Source organism: Patagioenas fasciata, chromosome 2 (assembly GCF_037038585.1).
Source record: "Patagioenas fasciata isolate bPatFas1 chromosome 2, bPatFas1.hap1, whole genome shotgun sequence".
Classification (NCBI taxonomy): Eukaryota; Metazoa; Chordata; class Aves; order Columbiformes; family Columbidae; genus Patagioenas; species Patagioenas fasciata.
This window is the reverse complement of record NC_092521.1, coordinates 161,003,311-161,022,495: the sequence shown is the minus strand read 5'-3', so window position 1 is coordinate 161,022,495 and position 19,185 is coordinate 161,003,311. Positions and strand designations below refer to the sequence as shown.

The 19,185-nt window shown below is 38.4% G+C and overlaps 1 protein-coding gene across 4 annotated transcripts in view; it reads left to right on the top strand.

The window, feature by feature from the left end:
* DPP6 (dipeptidyl peptidase like 6) overlaps positions 1-19,185 on the top strand; it is a 563,202-nt gene that overhangs the window by 452,985 nt on the left and 91,032 nt on the right. For all 4 annotated transcript variants that reach the window (XM_065831232.2, XM_071805326.1, XM_065831231.2 and 1 more), the window contains exon 7: positions 7,818-7,899. In XM_065831232.2, the coding sequence (XP_065687304.1) occupies positions 7,818-7,899 (82 nt within the window). The remainder of the gene's footprint in view (positions 1-7,817; positions 7,900-19,185) is intronic.

Genomic DNA, 19,185 nt, shown 5'->3' with positions numbered 1-19,185 from the left:
AAATAGGCATCCTGCACCCTTAGGGAGTTCAGAACGCATGGGGAAGAATGGAATGAGGAAATTTTGGAAACACAAAAAAGGGATTGAAAAAGGATGCTACAGCCACCGCTTTCCTTGATAAATTAACAACTGAGAAAGTCTCTTTATGGCAAAGGTGAATGAATCCCAGGCTGGTTGCCCAGACTGTGTCACACCAGCCCTGATGTCTCTCCACCCCTTACCCTAATCCTCCATTTATTGAATGCTCCACTACAAATTTGAGGAGATAAGACAGGAAGAAAAAAGTTTGTTTTCCCGTGTCACACATGAGAAGTAGATAGGGGAATGAAAGCAACATCTTTGTGCAGAGACATACGGCAGAAATTACATCCCCTTTCAAAGGCGAGCATTTCCTCTTGCGCATGTACTTGAGGTTTATACATCCCAGTTATGGGGCTAGAGTGGTATTTTAGTCCTTTAAATAAGGAGAATATTTTATAATCGACTTTTAAACTGTGTCTGAAATCAGGCTGATTGTAGTATTGCTTAGAAGTGAAGGTATCACTACTGATAAGAAATGGAAATAAGGGCTCTACTAAGTGTTTGCCTTGTTGATTTTAACTGACGAGGACATGATCTATGTGGGGAGAAGCAGGTAAGTAGAATATTGTGTTTCAGTATTCCTGAGAACCTCTGCACAAACCTTCAAGATCTCCTATCCTGTTGACATGTGAAGAAATAAGATTTAAACAGAGACTCTAAGTTTTCAAAAAGATATGGAGAATACTGAGTCATTCTGGTTTTCTCTGAAACCCAGTAACACAAACTGTCAGATTAGTTTTGAGCACCAGCCTAAGAATCAATCTCTTGCCCCAATTAAAGGTGTGACCCAGCATCCAGTGAAGTCATATTGTAACGAGGCACTTCTGCTGGTGATGGTAGCAGGAGATCACAGCTGTATCTCATTTTATGTACTAATAATCCCATATTGCTCTCTGCAGACATCACAGCATGGTGCTATATTTTTATTAGGGTTTGGAAGTCAGACAAGGTCAGCTGGATGGAAAATGCTATGGTTTCATCACAAACATCCTTTCCCATAGACTGAGTTGCTCTGAAGAACCGTGTACATTGATCCTGGGCTCATTAGTGTTGAGATCTTCCCAGTTCATTCTTAAACATTGCAGTGTTTACTGAGTTGTTTGGTTTTGATTTGTATTTTTTGCCCATATTTTAGCTAGCTGATCTATGAATAACTGTAATTCTGACTGGCCTTGATAGCATTCAGACATTTTGATTTTCATTTTTCCATACCTCTGTTGTAGATAAATAGACCTGAAATCCTGCTAAATCCAGTGTCTTACCTCATGCCTTGAATAGCTTTGAGATCAGAGCTGGCTGAGAAACCTCTATAGAGTAACAGAAAATTACATGAAGAAGACAAAATTACTTTTAAGTGGTTGTGTTTATCACCTGAATGCTATCACCTCTCATTGTCTCTTTAGGGGACAAAATAAGACTCCAGGACAAAAGTTCTTTAAAAAAATGTAGTAAAAAATTCAGTCTGTCATCTATGATTTAAAGGGGTCACATGAGAACATGATAATGTCATCATCTTAAAAGCAGTGCTACCAGTATCTAAGGACTATTTCCACTGTTTGCTTACTAAGGGAAGCCTAGAGATTTTGATCAAGACCTTGCAGTCCTCCAGCCTGCATTACCATGACTCATGGCCGTGTACCAGTCTACAATGCATTTTTAAATCAGTTTTCGTAGACCTTCACCAGAAAGGCAAGCCTGTGCCATCCTTTTCCATAATTCCCAATGGAAGCTGGTGTCTCCTTTTTTGACACGTGATTGATTTTAAAGTTGTATTAGTATTGTGCATGATCTTGCAGGCCCAGTACCAACTATTACATCGGTGGATGCTTTACAGAGACAGGCAGACTATAATCAAAAAGACCTCTGAGCTCATATCAGCTTAAATCTGACTGGATTGCCAAATTAAGGACAAATGTTTTAGATTCCCTTGATCCTTACCTTTTATGCTCTAAATCCATAGAATTCATTCATCTTGGATAAAATAGTTGGTGAGCTCTGTTTTTAAGAACAGCTGAATGACCTGATGTGTGTCTGTAGCTGAAAATAATAAGTTCAAATTGCTTTCATTAGCTCCTTCTACTTTCATTCACTGAAAAGTGCTGTAAGGAATATATGTGTACGTTTGAGTATGCGCATTAAATATTTAATAGCAGATGAGCCTAGATGAATGGAACAGCCTTCGCCATCTATTTAAGCTCTTTTATTAGAATTCCAGGAGGATTCTTTTAGTTGCATTTTCTGACAGTCTGATTTCTTGATTATCTGTTCTGGCAAGTTTTTGATTCCCATTTGTGTTATGTTTTATTCTGTCTCACTGCAAGTCTCTGCAGGGCTGTGTATCTCCTGGGAAGCAATTTTCTTAATGGCACCTGTTTCCTCTTCTCCTCAGTGAATAACGAAGTAAATAAGACATTTAATTGTTCAAGAATGCATTTTTGCTTCTCAAGAAATGGCATTCCTGCTTCTTGGAAATCTTTCCCTCTTTCTCCAAATGCTTATCAATGGTTCTTTCTACATTTATGGACACATGTTTTACGTGCTTTTATTTCTTTTTGCAAATTTTCTCCAGTGCACTATTTTCTCATAGTACGTCAAAAACTCTTAAATATTATGAAGTTTCCAGTTCTTTATAACTATTCCAGATTTCTTCTCTATGGTAGTTTATATCTCTTTTTTTTCTTTCCTTCTTTCTAAGGAAGAAGAAATCTAAGTTGCTGTCTGATTTTATGCTATTAGAAGTAGATGTGAAGACACCAAGTTCTGATGCTGAGACAGATAGTTTAGATATATCTATATCTATATATATATATATTTATAGCTAATCATTAAAAAGGCCTAAAGTACTGTGAGTTGATGTGTTTAGGGCTGTTGTCTTTCAAAATATTCGGTGCTGCCTTGATGCAAATAAGAGGTGATATTTCTGCCTTCCCCAGACTTTTTTTTACTGTCTTTATTTCTTCAATTTCTTTGCATATACTATGGAAATCTTAATATACTTTCTATATTTTCCAAAATCACAGCACAATTAATCAAGGGGTTTCAAAGTTTTTCTTAAGAACTCACTCTGGCACTATTTATTTGTTTAGAGGATGGACACGTCAGAGCAGCCTTTGGTGCAAATTTTTGCATTTTTGTTCACATTGGCAGCATGAGCAAAGAATTTCCATACAAATCCTATTGTTCTGTATTTAAAGTTCAAATTAAAAGTTATCACAACCGACCCTACAAGAACAGCCTATAACATACCTTAGACTTTGACTGCTTTTTTCAGTTTCAGACTTTTCCAGTCTGGCATTGTAAAACATTTTTGCTGAAGTAAAAGGAGCCTCTCCCTCAATTACAATGGAAAATTTCTACTGTTTTTTAAGTTGCTTGTGGAGAACTTAATGTAGGACAGTTTGTCATGTTTGTGCTCAAGGAGAGACTCAGTGCCATGAAGTCTTTGAGGGAAATTGCTCTTCTTTAGAATAGGAGAAAAGTGTCAGACAATACAATCTGTGTAAAACCAGTTCTTCATTAATCATGGTATTTTATAAGGTCAAAAATAGGTAGCCTGATATGATTATTAAGGGTTTTTTTATTACACATATAAGTTCAGAGCTAAATTACAAGCAAAAATGATTTCGCAGACAGCACGCTGATTGCACTTAGGGATTTTTCTTATTCAGAAATTTTGAGCTGAGTCTTTTTGGCAGAAAGCTTCATCTAAATGAGCAAATTTCACAATTTACTACTTCAGTAATGTTTTTTTCAACATTGTGCTGAAATCATGCCCATGTCTGGAGCAATTTAGCAGCTTCTGGTCCAGACAATGTCTTAATGTGGAAGAGTTTATACAGAACCTGCTTTATCTTCTGTCTGGCCCAAAACAACATTATTCCTCTCTTTTCTGGGTTTTAAAATCAATCATTTTAAGAGATGAAAGAAATAATGGCAACCCTCTAATAAGGCCTTGCTCTTTCTTTGGCTGGAAATGAAGATTAAGGTTCTTTTCTATAAGGAAATAGCAAACATGGTGTGAAGATGCAGGGAATCAAGTTCTTCATGAAAACCAGTAACAAGAGATGTTCAGATTGCCTTCAAAACAGCCCATTTCCAAGCCAGCATCCTACACAAATGAGCTCACAAGGGGAAGGCTCAGATCCAAACAAACCCTAATTGTGAGGGTCTGTGAGGAGCACCAGAGATGACCCATAATATTGATTGATTCAAGAGAAAAATACCAAGGAATTTAAGCAGGCTGTTTTGGAGGAGAAGCAAGGGTGTAGCTATGGAGGACTGTAGCTTATGAGCAATAACATACCTCCCAGAAGGAGCTGACCAGCATGAGATCCCATGTATGCAGCACTTGGAAAATAGACAAGTGATCCTGGGATATGGGTGTGAGCCTTAAGGCATTTTTCCAAGGAGAGCTAAAGCTCCAGAATAGTGTTAGAAAATCAGAAATGTGTGTGATGGCTTCTCTCTAAATGGACTTTTCAGTTTGAGGATCACCAAGAGCTTTCCTGAGGAGAGGAGTAGAGGGTTTTGGCCATAACTCCTCCTCCTCTCTCTATGGGTGAATAAAGGGGTTGCTTGGGGCTGCTAGGGATGGAGTCAATGCATATTCCACCACAGACCATGCACCCAGTGTAGTCTGAGTAAGCATATGAGAATCTGGTCTTTCACTGTAGGGTTCACAAGTAAGTGAACTCCATTTCCATGCTGCTTACAGGGCTGCCGGCAGCATGGTCTCCCCTGGCCATTGCTAATACAGCCCATATCCAGATCACCACTGCAGTGTCTCTGAAGACTGCCAGATCAGGCCTGGCAAGGAGGCATGTCTTCTCAGTCCCCTTGCACATGACACTGAAATTTACTGCAGGCAAGGGAGTGAATGTTGCTACTCTAGGGAAGAGGACTCTCTTCAGAAGAGATGAGGAACAAGCCAAAATCTATCAGGAAGAAAATGTCCATCTCTCAGGAAAGTTTGTGAGGGAAAACTGGGATCTTAGACTGCTTTCATGTCCTGTTTTAGGAAAGAATATCTCCCAACATGAAGATGGATACCTGGCTACCACCTGCCTTGAGTGGTCTACATCACAGCCTGGATGTGCTTGCTGTTAGATGCTGAACATAGAGGTGGTTTATAGTAACTAGATTTGTAAATCAGGCACCTCCAGATAATATGCAGTTCCATCAGTCAGCCTTTCAATCCACATGTTTTTCAAAAGATTTCAAGGTAAACAAACAAGGTTTTGCTACAAAAGAAGGTTCCCAGCTGTTCCGAACAGCTTGAGAAGGAACTCAGGAGATGCAACCCTTTTTTTACCTCAGCCATACCAGAGAAATGGAAGATGGCTTTACTTTTTTGTCTACAGCAGAGCTCTTTGCTAGTAGGTCGAATGGAGTGCTTTTCCTTCTGCCTTATCAGCTACCAAGGCTGGTTTATGCAGCATTACTCATTGTGTTATGAGTTTTTCCTCTTCTAAAAGAGGAAAACTCTGCTCTGAATCATTTGTTGTAGTTGATATGACTATCCCTGAGTTCTACCTGTGTTATCTGAGGTATTACAGCTTTGAATTCTTACCATTTGTATAAACTTTTTATTTAGTGATAATATTTCCATCTCTTGCTCCACTGTAGAACACAGGCTATAAAAACAACAACAACAACAACAACAACAAAAAAAACCAAAAAACAAAAAACAAAAACCACCACCACCACCAAAAATACACACACACAAAACAAAAACATAAAACAAAACTACCAAAAATACCCCAACAAAACTAGGTAGTTTGTGTGGTAAACAGTACTTTATTTTCTCCCATAAGAGGTTTTGATTTGATTCACTATTTTTCTCTCTTGTCCTGCACTCAGAGGTTACTGTCTGTTAAGATAATCAAGATATCTAACCAAAGAGATTGAGTATTAACAGGAATAGCTGACTTGAAACTTAAGCAGCTATTGCATACAAGCTTGAAAAGATCCAGAGGAAGTTATATGGCTGTTCTTCTTAGTGGAATGGGAATTTTGTGGCTGCTGTTAGCGTTCGAGGTCAGAGTTCTGTGTTCTCTTATCCATACCTTACAGAAGTGATTTTAGGCTACACACAAAGACAATTTCTGGTTAAAAGCCATAGAAAGAAAATACATAGTTTTACTCCACCAGTAGCAGTTGTGGATGACACTTTGTAGAGCCAAAAGCTCTCCAGGCACCCTGCAATACACTGAGACATGAAGGGTCCGTGCATAACAAACCACACTTGCCCTTCCATATCCCATCTGCATTGGGCCTGTCATCTTTACCATTTTAATTTTATTCAAGTCCATGAACATCTTCCCAGTGGCCTTATAGGCATTATGGGTTATGGTTTATAACCACTGGTACACACCTCATAGCAGGAGAGCAGAAGTTGCTGTTCCAGCTGCAGGTGTGATGGAACGGGGAAGGTGTAGGTATCGATGTGGGTATCGGCTCTTTAAATGGGAATTAGAAGGAAAACCTTGTTTATTTCACCTGCACAAAATTTCTAAGCATTCCTCTTGCTGCTGTCTTTGAGCTTGGTACAGTGCAGCGGGAGTGTGCAGCCAAGGGAGAACTTGCCTGGAAGGGCAGAGCTGGAGCATAACTGTGGCACAGTACTGGTCACAAAACAGGCAATAAAGATAATTCAGCTGGTGTCTAATTATTGCATTCAGTTTTGTTCTGTTTTGAAAATATGGTCTGGAAAACATTGCCTTTAATGAAGAAATAAACTCTGTATGAAAAGAGAGGCCTTTTGCTTAAAGGTTACGCAGGCTTTGGCTCCTTTCTCTGGTTTTGGGTGATGTTGACCTCAAATTGCCTTGTTATTCCTATCTGCAGACCAGTGATGATAATTCCCTTACTTCTTAAAGCGGTTTGAGATCTGCTAATGAGCCATACAGTGTACAGGCTTTATTAGTGTTCTTGTTTGTTGAATATTGCTGTACACAGACTTGCAACAATGTGACTTAAGAATATTTAATGTAATTCTTTGTGCTGAGTATAAATACAGCCAAGGCAATGCTATCTGTGCTGTGATAAAATGGCATTATGCTGCCCTGACATTTACCAATGAAGTCTCCTTCTTCTGTATTGCATTTGCTATGTCTCGCTGACGTTTTTCTGCAAAATGAAGGTAATGGATGAAAGAACAAGAAAAGTATTTTGATTTTATTTTCTAAAAAAAAATGAGATATTTTGTATTAATTGGAACTTTTGCCTTCATAGCCAAGCTGCATATCAGTTGTTATACAGTCGCTAAACTTTCCTGCCATTATGTTCAAATGAAAATTATCAGACACATGAGATTAATAAGATGAAATTATATTTTTTCTTGTGGCAATATGATTTTTAAATATAATTATTGTTTATCCTTTATAGACCTCATTAGTGTTGATAAATACAATTACTTTGTTTGCCATCCTTTGACTAATTCTTAAGGCTTAGGCAAGTCAGCAGTGGAACTAATGTGTTTGACTTTATATCAATAAGGAACAGAAATTGTCAGTTAAATACTTGATCTTACCAATGCTTGCTAGTGGTATAATGCTTATCATATTATTATAAAAACAAAACAAAACAAAACAAACCTACTGAAATCTGACACTAATCATTAGGTGATTCCAGCTGAAAGATACTTTGTGAGGTCATGATGGATTTCCAAAGCAGGTATGCGCCAGCTTAAATAAGAACATTCCTGAAGTTGAAATCTTATTTTTCTCTTTCTGCAGGGATCCTCAGAATTTGTATCCCCCTGAGGTCAGCAATGCAAAGCTTCAGTATGCTGGTTGGGGTCCAAAAGGGCAACAGCTGGTAAGAGAAAGAATAAGTGTGCAAATGAATTCAGAGAGTGTTGTTGTTTGGAAGTAAAGAAAGAATATTTCTTTATTGACTAGTTTTTTAGACCTGTGTGGTAGCTTCTAGCATCTTTATGGAGATTTTTTTAGCATGTCATTTTTTTATAAAATTCCTGAATATTTACAGCACACATTTACAGCAAAGTAATTGTGTCTAAAAATGCAGAGAAAGAACACTTTATGAGAGGTTTTTGAGAGAATGCACCTGCTTCTCCCAATGTTGGACACAGGATAGGTATTAAACATAATAGACTGTATGATTTAGTTAGCACATCATTGCTTCACAAGGGCATCTTCAGCCTTGCAAACTTGGCAGTAGGGATATTTTATTATTGGCAGCCCTGTTTAGAGTATGCATCTCTTTAGAACACAGTTGCCCTGAATTTGCCCTCTAGTTGTTTGCAAAACAGGCACAAGTAGAACTTTTTCTGGAAAGTTTTCAGAGCACGCTTTAAAAAGCAACAAAACCCCCACACTTGATGGGGGTTCCTTGTGTTTCATGGAGCCTTTTATGCTGCAACAATCCTGAACCCTCCAGTGTTTTGTCCCTCAGCTGCTGCCATCTTGGATTTGCCCATTTTTTAGAGCATGTATTTCCTGGAGAGATCCCCTGGCTTCTTTTCCTGATGCAAATCCAACATTAAGATTTTGCATATGCCAAACACGCACTTTCTACTGTAACAAGAAAAAAATAAGTGGCAACTTTTTTTTATATGGAATTTTTATACCAGAAAATGAGCTTGAAAAGCTCATTATCTGAGAAAATCTGACATATGTCTCCTGTCCTCAGTGCTCTCTTGGGGATTTTTGTTTCTGTGTCCTTAACTAGATTGTTTTCAAATTTTGTTATTTGAAAAACAGCAACAGAACATATTGTCACTACCATTCTGCCAATGAGGCTGGAGGAAACGTAACAGATACAGGAACAGGAAGGTCTCTCCTCTGCTCCATCAGGAAAATTGGTTTTGAGAGAGTCCTCGACCTCAAATATGACAAGAGTGAAGATGCAGCAGCCTTTGCCCCTATACAAAATGACTTCCGAGGAGCTCTTTTTTTCTCATTGCACACATGTACATGCCCCATTTCCATCCCCTATCATGTGCAATTTCAAATGCCTAAGTCTTCTGCACAACAGATCACTGCTGAGCAGCTGGCATCGATTCACAAAAGATTGAGGGCTGATGCTGACCAAACCCTCTCTTTTATATTAATTTGTGAAGACCTATGTGTTCTTGTCATTGGACTTCTGGTCAGCTGATAATATACAATCAGTTGACAACACATTATGCTCAACAACTGGAGACTGCCTTCAGGCAGGACATGACGAAGAATGTAATAATAGACCAGCCTTTTGTATTTTAAGTTTAACAGACTGAACTTCACAAAGTACAGTAAAAACTACATCTATTAATTAAAACCTGATATTGAGTTGTTAGTGGTTTTCTCCATTTCACAAGTGAATCTTCCTTTCTTTAATAGAGTTTTGCTGTGAACTTGTGTGCCTTCAGCACCTTGAGTCACAGCATGTCACTGATTCACATACATTCATATACAGTTCGGAAGAAAAGTCTTCTTTACTCCCAACTTCATCCTTTAATGCTGAAATATTTGCACCACTTCTCACCATCTTTTAAGAAATATACAGTGAAAACTTAATTCCTTAAGATATCAAGTTTAGTACATGTCCTTTCTGTGGGACATGTGGCAGATTTTTTTTAAACTCCAAATATTCCTGTTAATATTGAATTCCATATGAATCTTGGATACATCCTTCAACAGTGGCTTTGTTCTGTATGGTGTTTGTTTATTTTGGCCTGTAATTCAGCCACATTTCCTCTTCTTGCATTTGAAATCAGGGTAGGTGAGAAGAACCTCACTGGTAGTTTAAGCATTATCTTGCATACCTCTAACACAGGTGCCTTTTTGCTCTTTTCCTTAACAGTCATTTACCTTAAAATAAAATGGTAGCTTCAGTTTATAGAATAAGCAGGCTTTCACATGCATCCATATAATCCATTGATAGCTTATGATCAGCAGAGGATTGCCAGAGGAAAAAGAAGCATTATACAAGCATTATAAATGAGATAGATAGAAAAAATATACAATGCTTATTGTTCTGTATTTCAGGACTAATTGAGTTACTCAGAATATAATTGCCAGTGAAATGTGTGTCTCTGTGGGGACAACATCAAGTGCAAAGGCAGAGAAAAAATAAAGTTAAAATTAAATTTAAACTTGTAAATGTGAAATGGTTGCTAAATGTAGGTTGGGTTGTGTTGCAGGAGAGGGAGGCAAAAAATGTCAAATGGGATGGAAAGGGATAAGGTGCTGGGAACTTCATGTCAGGTCCCCTGGGTCTGGGTGGTTATGGGGCCAACACATGTCACAGTATCTCGGGGTGGTCCTACAACTAAACTGAGGTACACGAGCGTGCACCAGCTCTGGTGATGCTCACAGCAGCCCCTCTCTGTGCACAGTCTGCAATCGAACTCATCCTGCATCTCCCGGGAAAGATGGGAGCCATGGGTGAGTGGGTTTGCATCACCTTGAAGAACATACCCCAGCTTTCAGGAAATAAAAAGCTTTCACCCTGAAATCTCCTTGTTTGTTGTTCTTCAAAGGAGAGGCAAGGCAAGAGAGCAAGAGGGTTTGGTTCCGAAATATTTTATTCCCTTTGTAGCTTCTATTTTGTCCTTCCTAGAGGAGCTTTTGGTTCCTGTGTCTGACCTCTTTGTCTCTTGCATGTCTAATCATTCAAAAAAAGAAACAAATCTAAAACAGAAGCAGCCTGAGTGATCTGTATTCTTTACGATTAAAAATAAACAGTTTAACTTTCCCAGGAGCAATTTTCTATTTATCTTGTTTTCCTCTGTCCTTACTCATTACATTACGTGCCAAGTTTTAGATGATGAACTCCTCAGAGCATGGTTCTTGACTTCTTGCTAGCCTGCAAAATGCCACACGTGCCAACAGATCTGTATAAATAATGGCAGATATTGAATCTGAGAAAATCTATGGCAGAAGATCAGAATGCAAAAACGCCCTAATTTCTGGCACCTCAGAAAAATGGTTCAGCCTATCTGAGATTTCAGACAAAGTCTTAACAAATTAGGTTTTACAGAGCTGGTGGAAAAATTAGGCCACTACCAGTATGGGCTCCTAAGTCAACAGAAAGAGAGACACTAGCTTCAGTACAAGAGATAACATTTCCTAAATGTGGTTATTATTGAAGTGCTCATTCCTCTCATTTGTCCTACAACATGAGCCATCATTTTTGCCTTTATGGAATGACTGAAGAAGACCATTAAATTGTCATTATGATATATTCACCTTTTGCAGGTGTAAATTGCTGTGCAAAATGACTGTGAAAAAAAAAACACAACATCTTTTCCATGGTTCAGTTGACAGCCCAAAGTTCCCCTTGGTATTCGATGGCAAAAACAGCGTGCTTGCTGGTTTTCAGTAAATGGACTTTGTTACTCTCAAACAGTTCATGTGATACTTTCAAGCAATGTGAAGGTGTTGGTGACACGAGAGGTCTGAAAAGAAAGAAAAAAAGGTTTAGGCTGTACGTTTGCCCTGTTCTGCGTATGCTTATCATTGTAAAAATCTTATATATTCTCTCTTTTAGTGATCTTGCATTTATGACTCAACAGTTACCTAACATTGGAGTTTTAATTCTGCCACAAATAAAACGGTTCTGTTAATTTATCTTGTTGGAATATTTTGCCAGTTTAATGCTCTATAATAGTACATCTTTTAGACTGAGGTTCTGCTCACGTGCAGAGGGCTCACATGAGGCTTTTGTGGTACATTTGCCCCAATATCTATGCAGACCTTAATAGTTACTTTCACCTGGAACTCAGTTTTCATAAAACTTGTGCAGTTGACAGGCTTGGACCCCTTTATTTATTAAAATATTTATGCATATATTTATATAAAATACAATGTGAAGAGGTTTTCTTTGCTGGTTCGCTTGGCAGCATGGCTGAAGTCAGGGAGTGCTTCAGGAGCGAGCGCCTGTTTGGTGCGTATCTGTAGCTGAAGTGCTCAAGGAATCAAAAAAAACTGAAGTTTTCAGAATGCTTTTGTCTAAGTTATCCCAAAATGAGCACATCCACGTTCAAAATATTTGCTTTAAGGACAAGCTGGGTTTATCTGCGGGCCCTATTGTAAAAAAGAAGGAGCAAGCAGTAGGACTGCTCTAATGCACAGTGAATATTTGCCTGTGTTGACAGCACTAAAGTAGAGTTCATAGCAGTTCTTAAACTCCAGTTTCAAAAGTACTTCTGCTGTGCTACTATTTTCTTTTTTGTAAAATCAGAATCTGTAACAGCCCTGAGAGATGCTAATGATAATGGTGACACACCAGGTGCTGGGGAAAGCAGTTCTGCACAACTTTAGAGGCAGCAGTTATAATTCAAAAAAATATCTGTCATAGATCATAGCATTTATTCTTCAGCAAAGAAAAACTTTTTTCTTTTTTTTTCTGAGATTCTCCTGGCCAGTCAGTCTTTTACTGTTTCCACTGTTTTCTTTAAAGTACCAAAAATGTGTAGGAAGAGGATTATAGTTGCTGAAAGTTTTGCCCTTGCATTTATTGCTGCCCCACAGAATGGTCAAAATGGGTTTCTTCTGCATTCATAGTCAATAAACCTTTTCCAGTGCCAACTCTTAGAGCAGGAACTACCTTTTAGTCTTGTAGATTATGCAGCAATCAAGTGTATAATTGGTTCTAAATAATAGAAGTTATGTTTCACAGCAGGTGCAGAAGGTGCATTAAAAAGTCTCTATTTCAGTGAAATGCAAATGCCAGGAGGAACAAGTCTTTCAGCCCCTACTATGTTAGAGGTTTGCAGGTGCCCTCAAACAATGAATGTTAATGCTGGTAAACAACTTATTGTCATAGATATTCCTGTCTAAAAAAGTGCAGTGCAATTTAGAGCAATATTAGCGTTCGTTCATATATAAAACATTTGAATGATGGATCCATTTAATTTCTTGTTATCAATTTTTTTAACACTGTAGCACAATGTCTTGCTAACTAGGATATCTAGATGCAAAAGGCTGGTTAAGTGATGACACCTGGAACTAAACTGGAGTGACTCTTCTAATTAGCAGGTTTTGCTTTGCCTAAATTTGTGCCTGTCATGCCAGCTTAGTTCCAGGCAGAAGTGCTGCACAGATATCAAGTGAGGAGGACCATTTTCACAGGAGGTACTGGATCATCTCCTGTTGTTCCTGCTGTAATTCAGCAGGGCTTTTGAACTGCTGTGTGTATAATTGCTGTAGGTCTATTTGTCTCCACCATTATTTCATAGATTTCTACATCATTATTTTCAAGCTGCTGTTCTCTCACCTTTTCCTTTTGCAGTGACATCTGAATCAATATTTAGCTGTGGTCTGCTTTGTGTAATTATTCTGACTTGGTTATCTTGCTAGTTGAAAGGAATAAAAGCCCTCCCTTCCTAAGGACTATATAAGCCCCATTTAAGCATGGTAGGGGATATTCAGACAGCTTTTTACACGGTTCCTGCATTATGGGAAAAGCAAGAGTTTCAGCATAATGACATGCTGTCTCCCCCCTCATCCCCTTTTCCAGTGTCAGAATATGAACTCTTTAAGAAAACCCCAGCAAGACATTGCATGTATACTAAATACCTCACCAGGTTACTCTGAGGATTCTCCTTCCCCTCTCCCCACATTTTATTCAAAGAATTCCACTGGAAAAGTGTTGTGTTTGTTTTTTTTCCCTTTGATCCTCTGCTCTTTGATCACAGTGGCCATAGCGTCCTATTTTTATTTTTGCACAACCCTATCATTTTCTTTGGTATCAGTGGGCTTGATGTGTTTGATAGTTATCCCCCAAAGCAAAGTTTTGGCACAGTCAGTGTTGTGAGCTCTGCTGAGAATGGTTGTGTCCCTTCCCATCTCAGCGGTTTTGGTACTGCATTTTCATCAGTGGCAAAAGAGCAAGGCATGTAAGATAAGTGAAGATGCTACAATAAATGTTACTGAAAGAAGATATAGGTGATTATTATAAATAAGATGTTGCTCTTAATGTGGGTGTGAAAGATTTCAGAGGAAAAAATGAAACTGATTATTTGCCATAGAAGTTTTATCAATCAATCAGAGAAAAAGTTACTGTTCTTACATCCGAATATGAGGCACGGGATGAGGTAGCGTTTAAGGCATCATCCCTAGACATGAAACACTGTGATAGGCTTCCTCTGTGGCTTCATATATGTCACTTTGTTTTCTGGTTGAGTTACAGCATGAAAGTGGCACTGAATTCCTACCTTACAGTGGACTTACAGAATTAAATATTAAATGTGGATGTTCACACTCTGCATTAGGGAAACAATGTACTTACAAGAAATGCACGTATCAATGGACATGCTAGCTTAGAAAGACCATCTTGTTGCACTGTAGGGCAAGTACTGAATTATCTTAATTTGTATGTTACCACGTTTCATTATATGGTACTGCAGTTTCATAAAGTGCAAAATTCCAAACAGTGCAACACTGTAACATAGGGCAGTTCCATTTGAAATAATTCCCTCCTTTCACAGAGATCTAAAATGTTGATATTCCTTTAATTTCAACTGAGCTTTATGGATTTGAACACATATCTTTGGTTAATGGCATTTTTCATTTCTGAAATCTAACAGCTGCAAATACCTACTTTAGGTCTGCGCATAAAGGTTTTTGGCATCTTACAAAACCGTGGTTGGTAGATGATGTCCACTGAAAAAAGTGGTTATGAAAAATGTTGTTTCCAGAAAGCCGCTGTTTTGTGCCATGAAAATAGTTACATTTTACTTAGATCGCAGCAGTCATGGGTGAGCATGTGCTTAAGCGGCAGATGTTGGGATGCTGCAGGCAGGACTAAGCAGTCCCATCTGAGGGGCTGTGGAGCATCTCACCTTGGTTTGTGGTGGTGGTCTCACCTTCCCTAGAAACTGCCATTCGTCAGAGCCCTGAGAAAGCCTCAGGAACAATCCCGTTAGCTTTACTCTTCACCTGCTGGAAATGGATGTTGATGGTCTCTATTATTAAACATTGCATTAAAGAGGAATATTACTCTGAATAGCTCTCCATCTGAGGTCACGTGTACTGAGAGGAACCCTGAATCCCAGTTGCCAGTTTCTTAATGCTGACAAGCAATCTGTGTGTTCTCCTTTGCCAGATATTCATTCTATAACACAATAAAAAATTTAAAATTAAACACTGTATCATCTCACATTAAATAATCTAATTTATAGTGATGCCCTACATAACCATCAATGATATTAGGTTACAGAATACAAGATAATCCATCAAGCAGAACTTAAAAGCAGAATCAGAGTTCCATACTAAATGGTACATTTACTGATACATTTTTTAATACAGCAAGGCAGTTATAAATTAAAATAACCACATTAGAATCCAGGGCAGGGAAATCCAAACAGACATGATTCTCTTTGTTGAGGTGAAATAAACCTTCTTTTCTTCGCTGAAGAACAGAAAATAGGACAGCATATTTTTCTTGAAACACATATTTTTAAAACTCCAGAATCATTATAATTGCTTGTTTGGCTGGACTCTGGCAGATTCTAGATATGATTAGAATCCGTATGTGTTGTGGACTAGCCTGCTCACAGAATACAAATGGCAATGCGCTGTGTTTATAGTGATGCATTGTCAAAAATGTAGAGGAGCTTGTAGAAAACTGAGGAGAATGTTAATGCACTTAAGCTGGGAGAAGCAAGACAAAGAATCTCTTCTGTGCTTAATTTAAAAGGTCTTGTCCGTGTCTCCCTTTTGTTGCCAGCCTGGTCTACCAGTGCCTTGCCCAGCTGTAGGCCATCATCTCCCTCCCCAATTGTTCTGGGTCTAAAGCTTCCTCCTCAGGCAGGACAGAGCTCCCACCCCAGAACTGAGGCACAGAACCTGGTCTGTAGCTGCAGGTCTGTCAGGAGAGAAGGATCCTTCCTCATGGTACTTTAAGTTATGAGTTTCCAGCCTTTGCCTTCACTGGAGTCTCCATTTACCAGCCCAATCAGCTCAGACTCTGCCTGCCCTTCCTTTCATGTAAGGGTCTCAAAGAAAATTCTTCAACATCCTTTTTGACACCTCTGATGGTGTCAAAGGTCTTCTGACCTTTTCCCACTGCTCCTTTACTTACTCTACCCATGCCCACCTCCTGCAGGCAAGGTGTTCATCCTTGTCAGCCCTTGAGCAAAGTCGCTCCAGACCTGGAAAGCTGCATCCTCTCTTGGGAGCTACTAAATGGGACTTAGACACTGTTCATGTAAATATAAAATATTTTTTTATTTGAAGATCTGAGGGAAGGCTTTTCCATTCTCTCTGACTTCTTAGTCTTTTTGGTGATCATGTACGATGAAAACAAAATTAAGTTCTTAATGTTTATTTTACAAGGGATATTAACAGTTTCCGAGACATATGAACAAAATCAGGAGCTTTGCAGAATTTACAAGTGTTGACTCTTCTGCACATCCTTTCCCAGAAATGTAATCAAAGCCACTGAAGGCAGCAGATTTTTCATTCATCTTTTACAGTAACTCTGACAGTTTTCCATTGCAGAATCAATTACATGTCCTTTCATTTCATTGATTTCCATGCAGTTAATCTCTTACACCACTAATATCAGATGCATACAAGCCTTTGATCTCCAATGAGAAGTCATGAATACTGGTTTTGATGTGTCTATGAATCAGCAGAATTCCTATGTGCATCAGTCTATACTACTGTATTCTCTGTTTTTAGTGCTTCCTGGGGTGGTTTTGCCTTCTCTGTCATGAAAGCCTTCCTGCAGAATGATTTTAAACCGAGTGTGGTCCTCACATTGGTTTAAACACCATGTTTACCCATCTCTGGGCTGGGTAAAGTTGAATTAAAGTAAGCCTTATCTATTTGTTGGATACCTTCAGAAACTGATGTGTCTTGACTTAGAAAGGAGTTAGCTTCTTTCTTTGAATTTTAGCAAAAATAACCCCTCGCATGAAAAACTTGAAACCACAGCCTTTTCTGCCAATAATTCATCAACATGTGATTCTCTGCAATGTGTTGATTGTGTGGACTTTTCATTGGTTCAGCACTGGTTTTAATAATGACATTTTGGTTTTGTAAAGAAAAAAAGTTAATTTAAAAATTCTTTATCTCACTCCTCCATCATAATTGTTATCTGTCTCTTTCCTAAGTTGTGTATATAAACCATTTGATGGAGCGAATTAAAATATTAGGAAGTTTTTTGTCTTACATCTTTTTTTTTTTTTAACACCTGCTGTCAAGCTACATTTAAATGGCAACAAGAAAAGCATAATTAAAATACTAGCTCTTATTATGTAAGCTCAATGGTGAGGAGATGTTTTATTTCCCTTTTTGAAGAACTGATAAGAGTTGGCATAATGTCATATGCTCTAAGAACAACCCTCATGACAGAATGTATTAATGGAAGCTATTTGAACATCAAAGTTTGCATTTCATGAGGTTCAAAAGGAAAAATTGGCAGAGTATTCATTAAATAATGCATAGTCAATCAGCAACAAGCTTTAGAACTGATTTTGAATTGATCACACATTTTCCTGCTGCAGTTGATGTAAGAATGAAAACTGCAAAATGCCAAGACCTTTCCAGTACAATGCTCTTTAGATTTCCTTGATATGGCACAGTGAAAACACAATTATCATATCTGCTTCAAAATGCTACATGGACGAGGATGGGCATGCTAATTTTGTGTAGTAAGGACAAGTTTTAATTTGGACAAAACAGCAGGGAGTGTTTTTCTCTTTGCAGTTTTTCATTTTTGCAGCCCTCAGCTTCCAGGTTTCATATTGCAGTGGAAGAAACAAAACTGGCTTGAGAAGGGCTATTTCCAAAATATTTAGATGGAGTTGGAGAGCACTAGGAATGGAAGCGAGAAGGGAGAGGTCTTTCTCTGTGTCTGTTCCCAGAAAGAGCTTGATTGTGCTCAAAACTATGTGTTCGTGATCTGACATTTCCTAAGCCCAGTTACATGTTGTGACTCTGTAACACAGACCTCAGCCAGACCTTAACACAGAAATAAAGAGGTAATACTTTTCTACTTCCTGGACATATTGGGAAGTGAAATCTGTCTATTTTCCTGAGACTTTCAGGCCAATGCGATGTGTAACACCATATGAATATTTAGATAGGAATGTTTTGTGCTGAACTGTTTATTAACTATCATTGACACCCCCCAAAAATGAATAGAAGTTAAAAAAAATGTAAGGAAGTATCTTGCACTGAAAAATATCTTTTTTTAGAAAAAAAGATGTCCTTGATTGAACTGAGGAACTGTTGTAGCGCATTGACTTTGGCTGGCTACCAAATGCCCACCAAACTGCTCTAACAATCTCACTCCTCAATGAGAGTAGGGAAGAAAATACTATGAGAAGCCCATGGGTCAAAATAAGGATAGGTAGATATTTAAAATCAACATAATGGGCAAAACAGATGGGAAATGGGGGTTGCATTCAGTTCACAGTGCTTTGTTTCCACTGCTCCTTCCTCCTCACCCTCTTTCCTTGCTCCAGTGTGGGGTCCCACCCATGGGAGACAGTCCTTCATGAACTTCTCTAGCATGAGTCCTTCCCACAGGCTGCAGTTCTTCATTAACTGCTGCAGCATGGGTCCCTTCCATAGGTACAGTCCTTCAGGAACAGACCGCTCCACACTGGGTCTCCCACATGGTCACAAGGAATCTCTGCGAGGAGTTGCAGTATTCATCTGCTCAAAATAGTTGGTCACTGTAACTTTTGCAGTGGTCTTAAAGAGATTATTTTTATTAGATTCCTGAAAAGGTCCATAAGTTAATCTATTCAAAAGTAACAGTATTTTAATTACTGCGGCATAATTACTTAATACCATTCTGGGTCAGTTTGGTAGAGCATATGACTTCAGAGGCCTTTAAGCAGTTGCAAAAACATTTAAAATTAATCTTCCTTAAATCAGTTAGTGTTGTTAATGCTCGTGTGTTTTAAGTGAATTGAGTTTATTTTGTTGTTAGTGTAAACATTTATCTTACTGTATAAATTTATCTTTTTGGATAAATACTTAGTCTTTGACTTAAAGCTCTTCTTCTGTCTCAAGCTTGTTGTCCAACCAGTCTAGTATTTTTTCTCCAATATTAGTTGTGTCACACAGGATATCAAATGTATTAAACTGATTGCTTCAAACCATGTCGCAAACAGGCAGAGATTTCTTCCCAGCTCACACA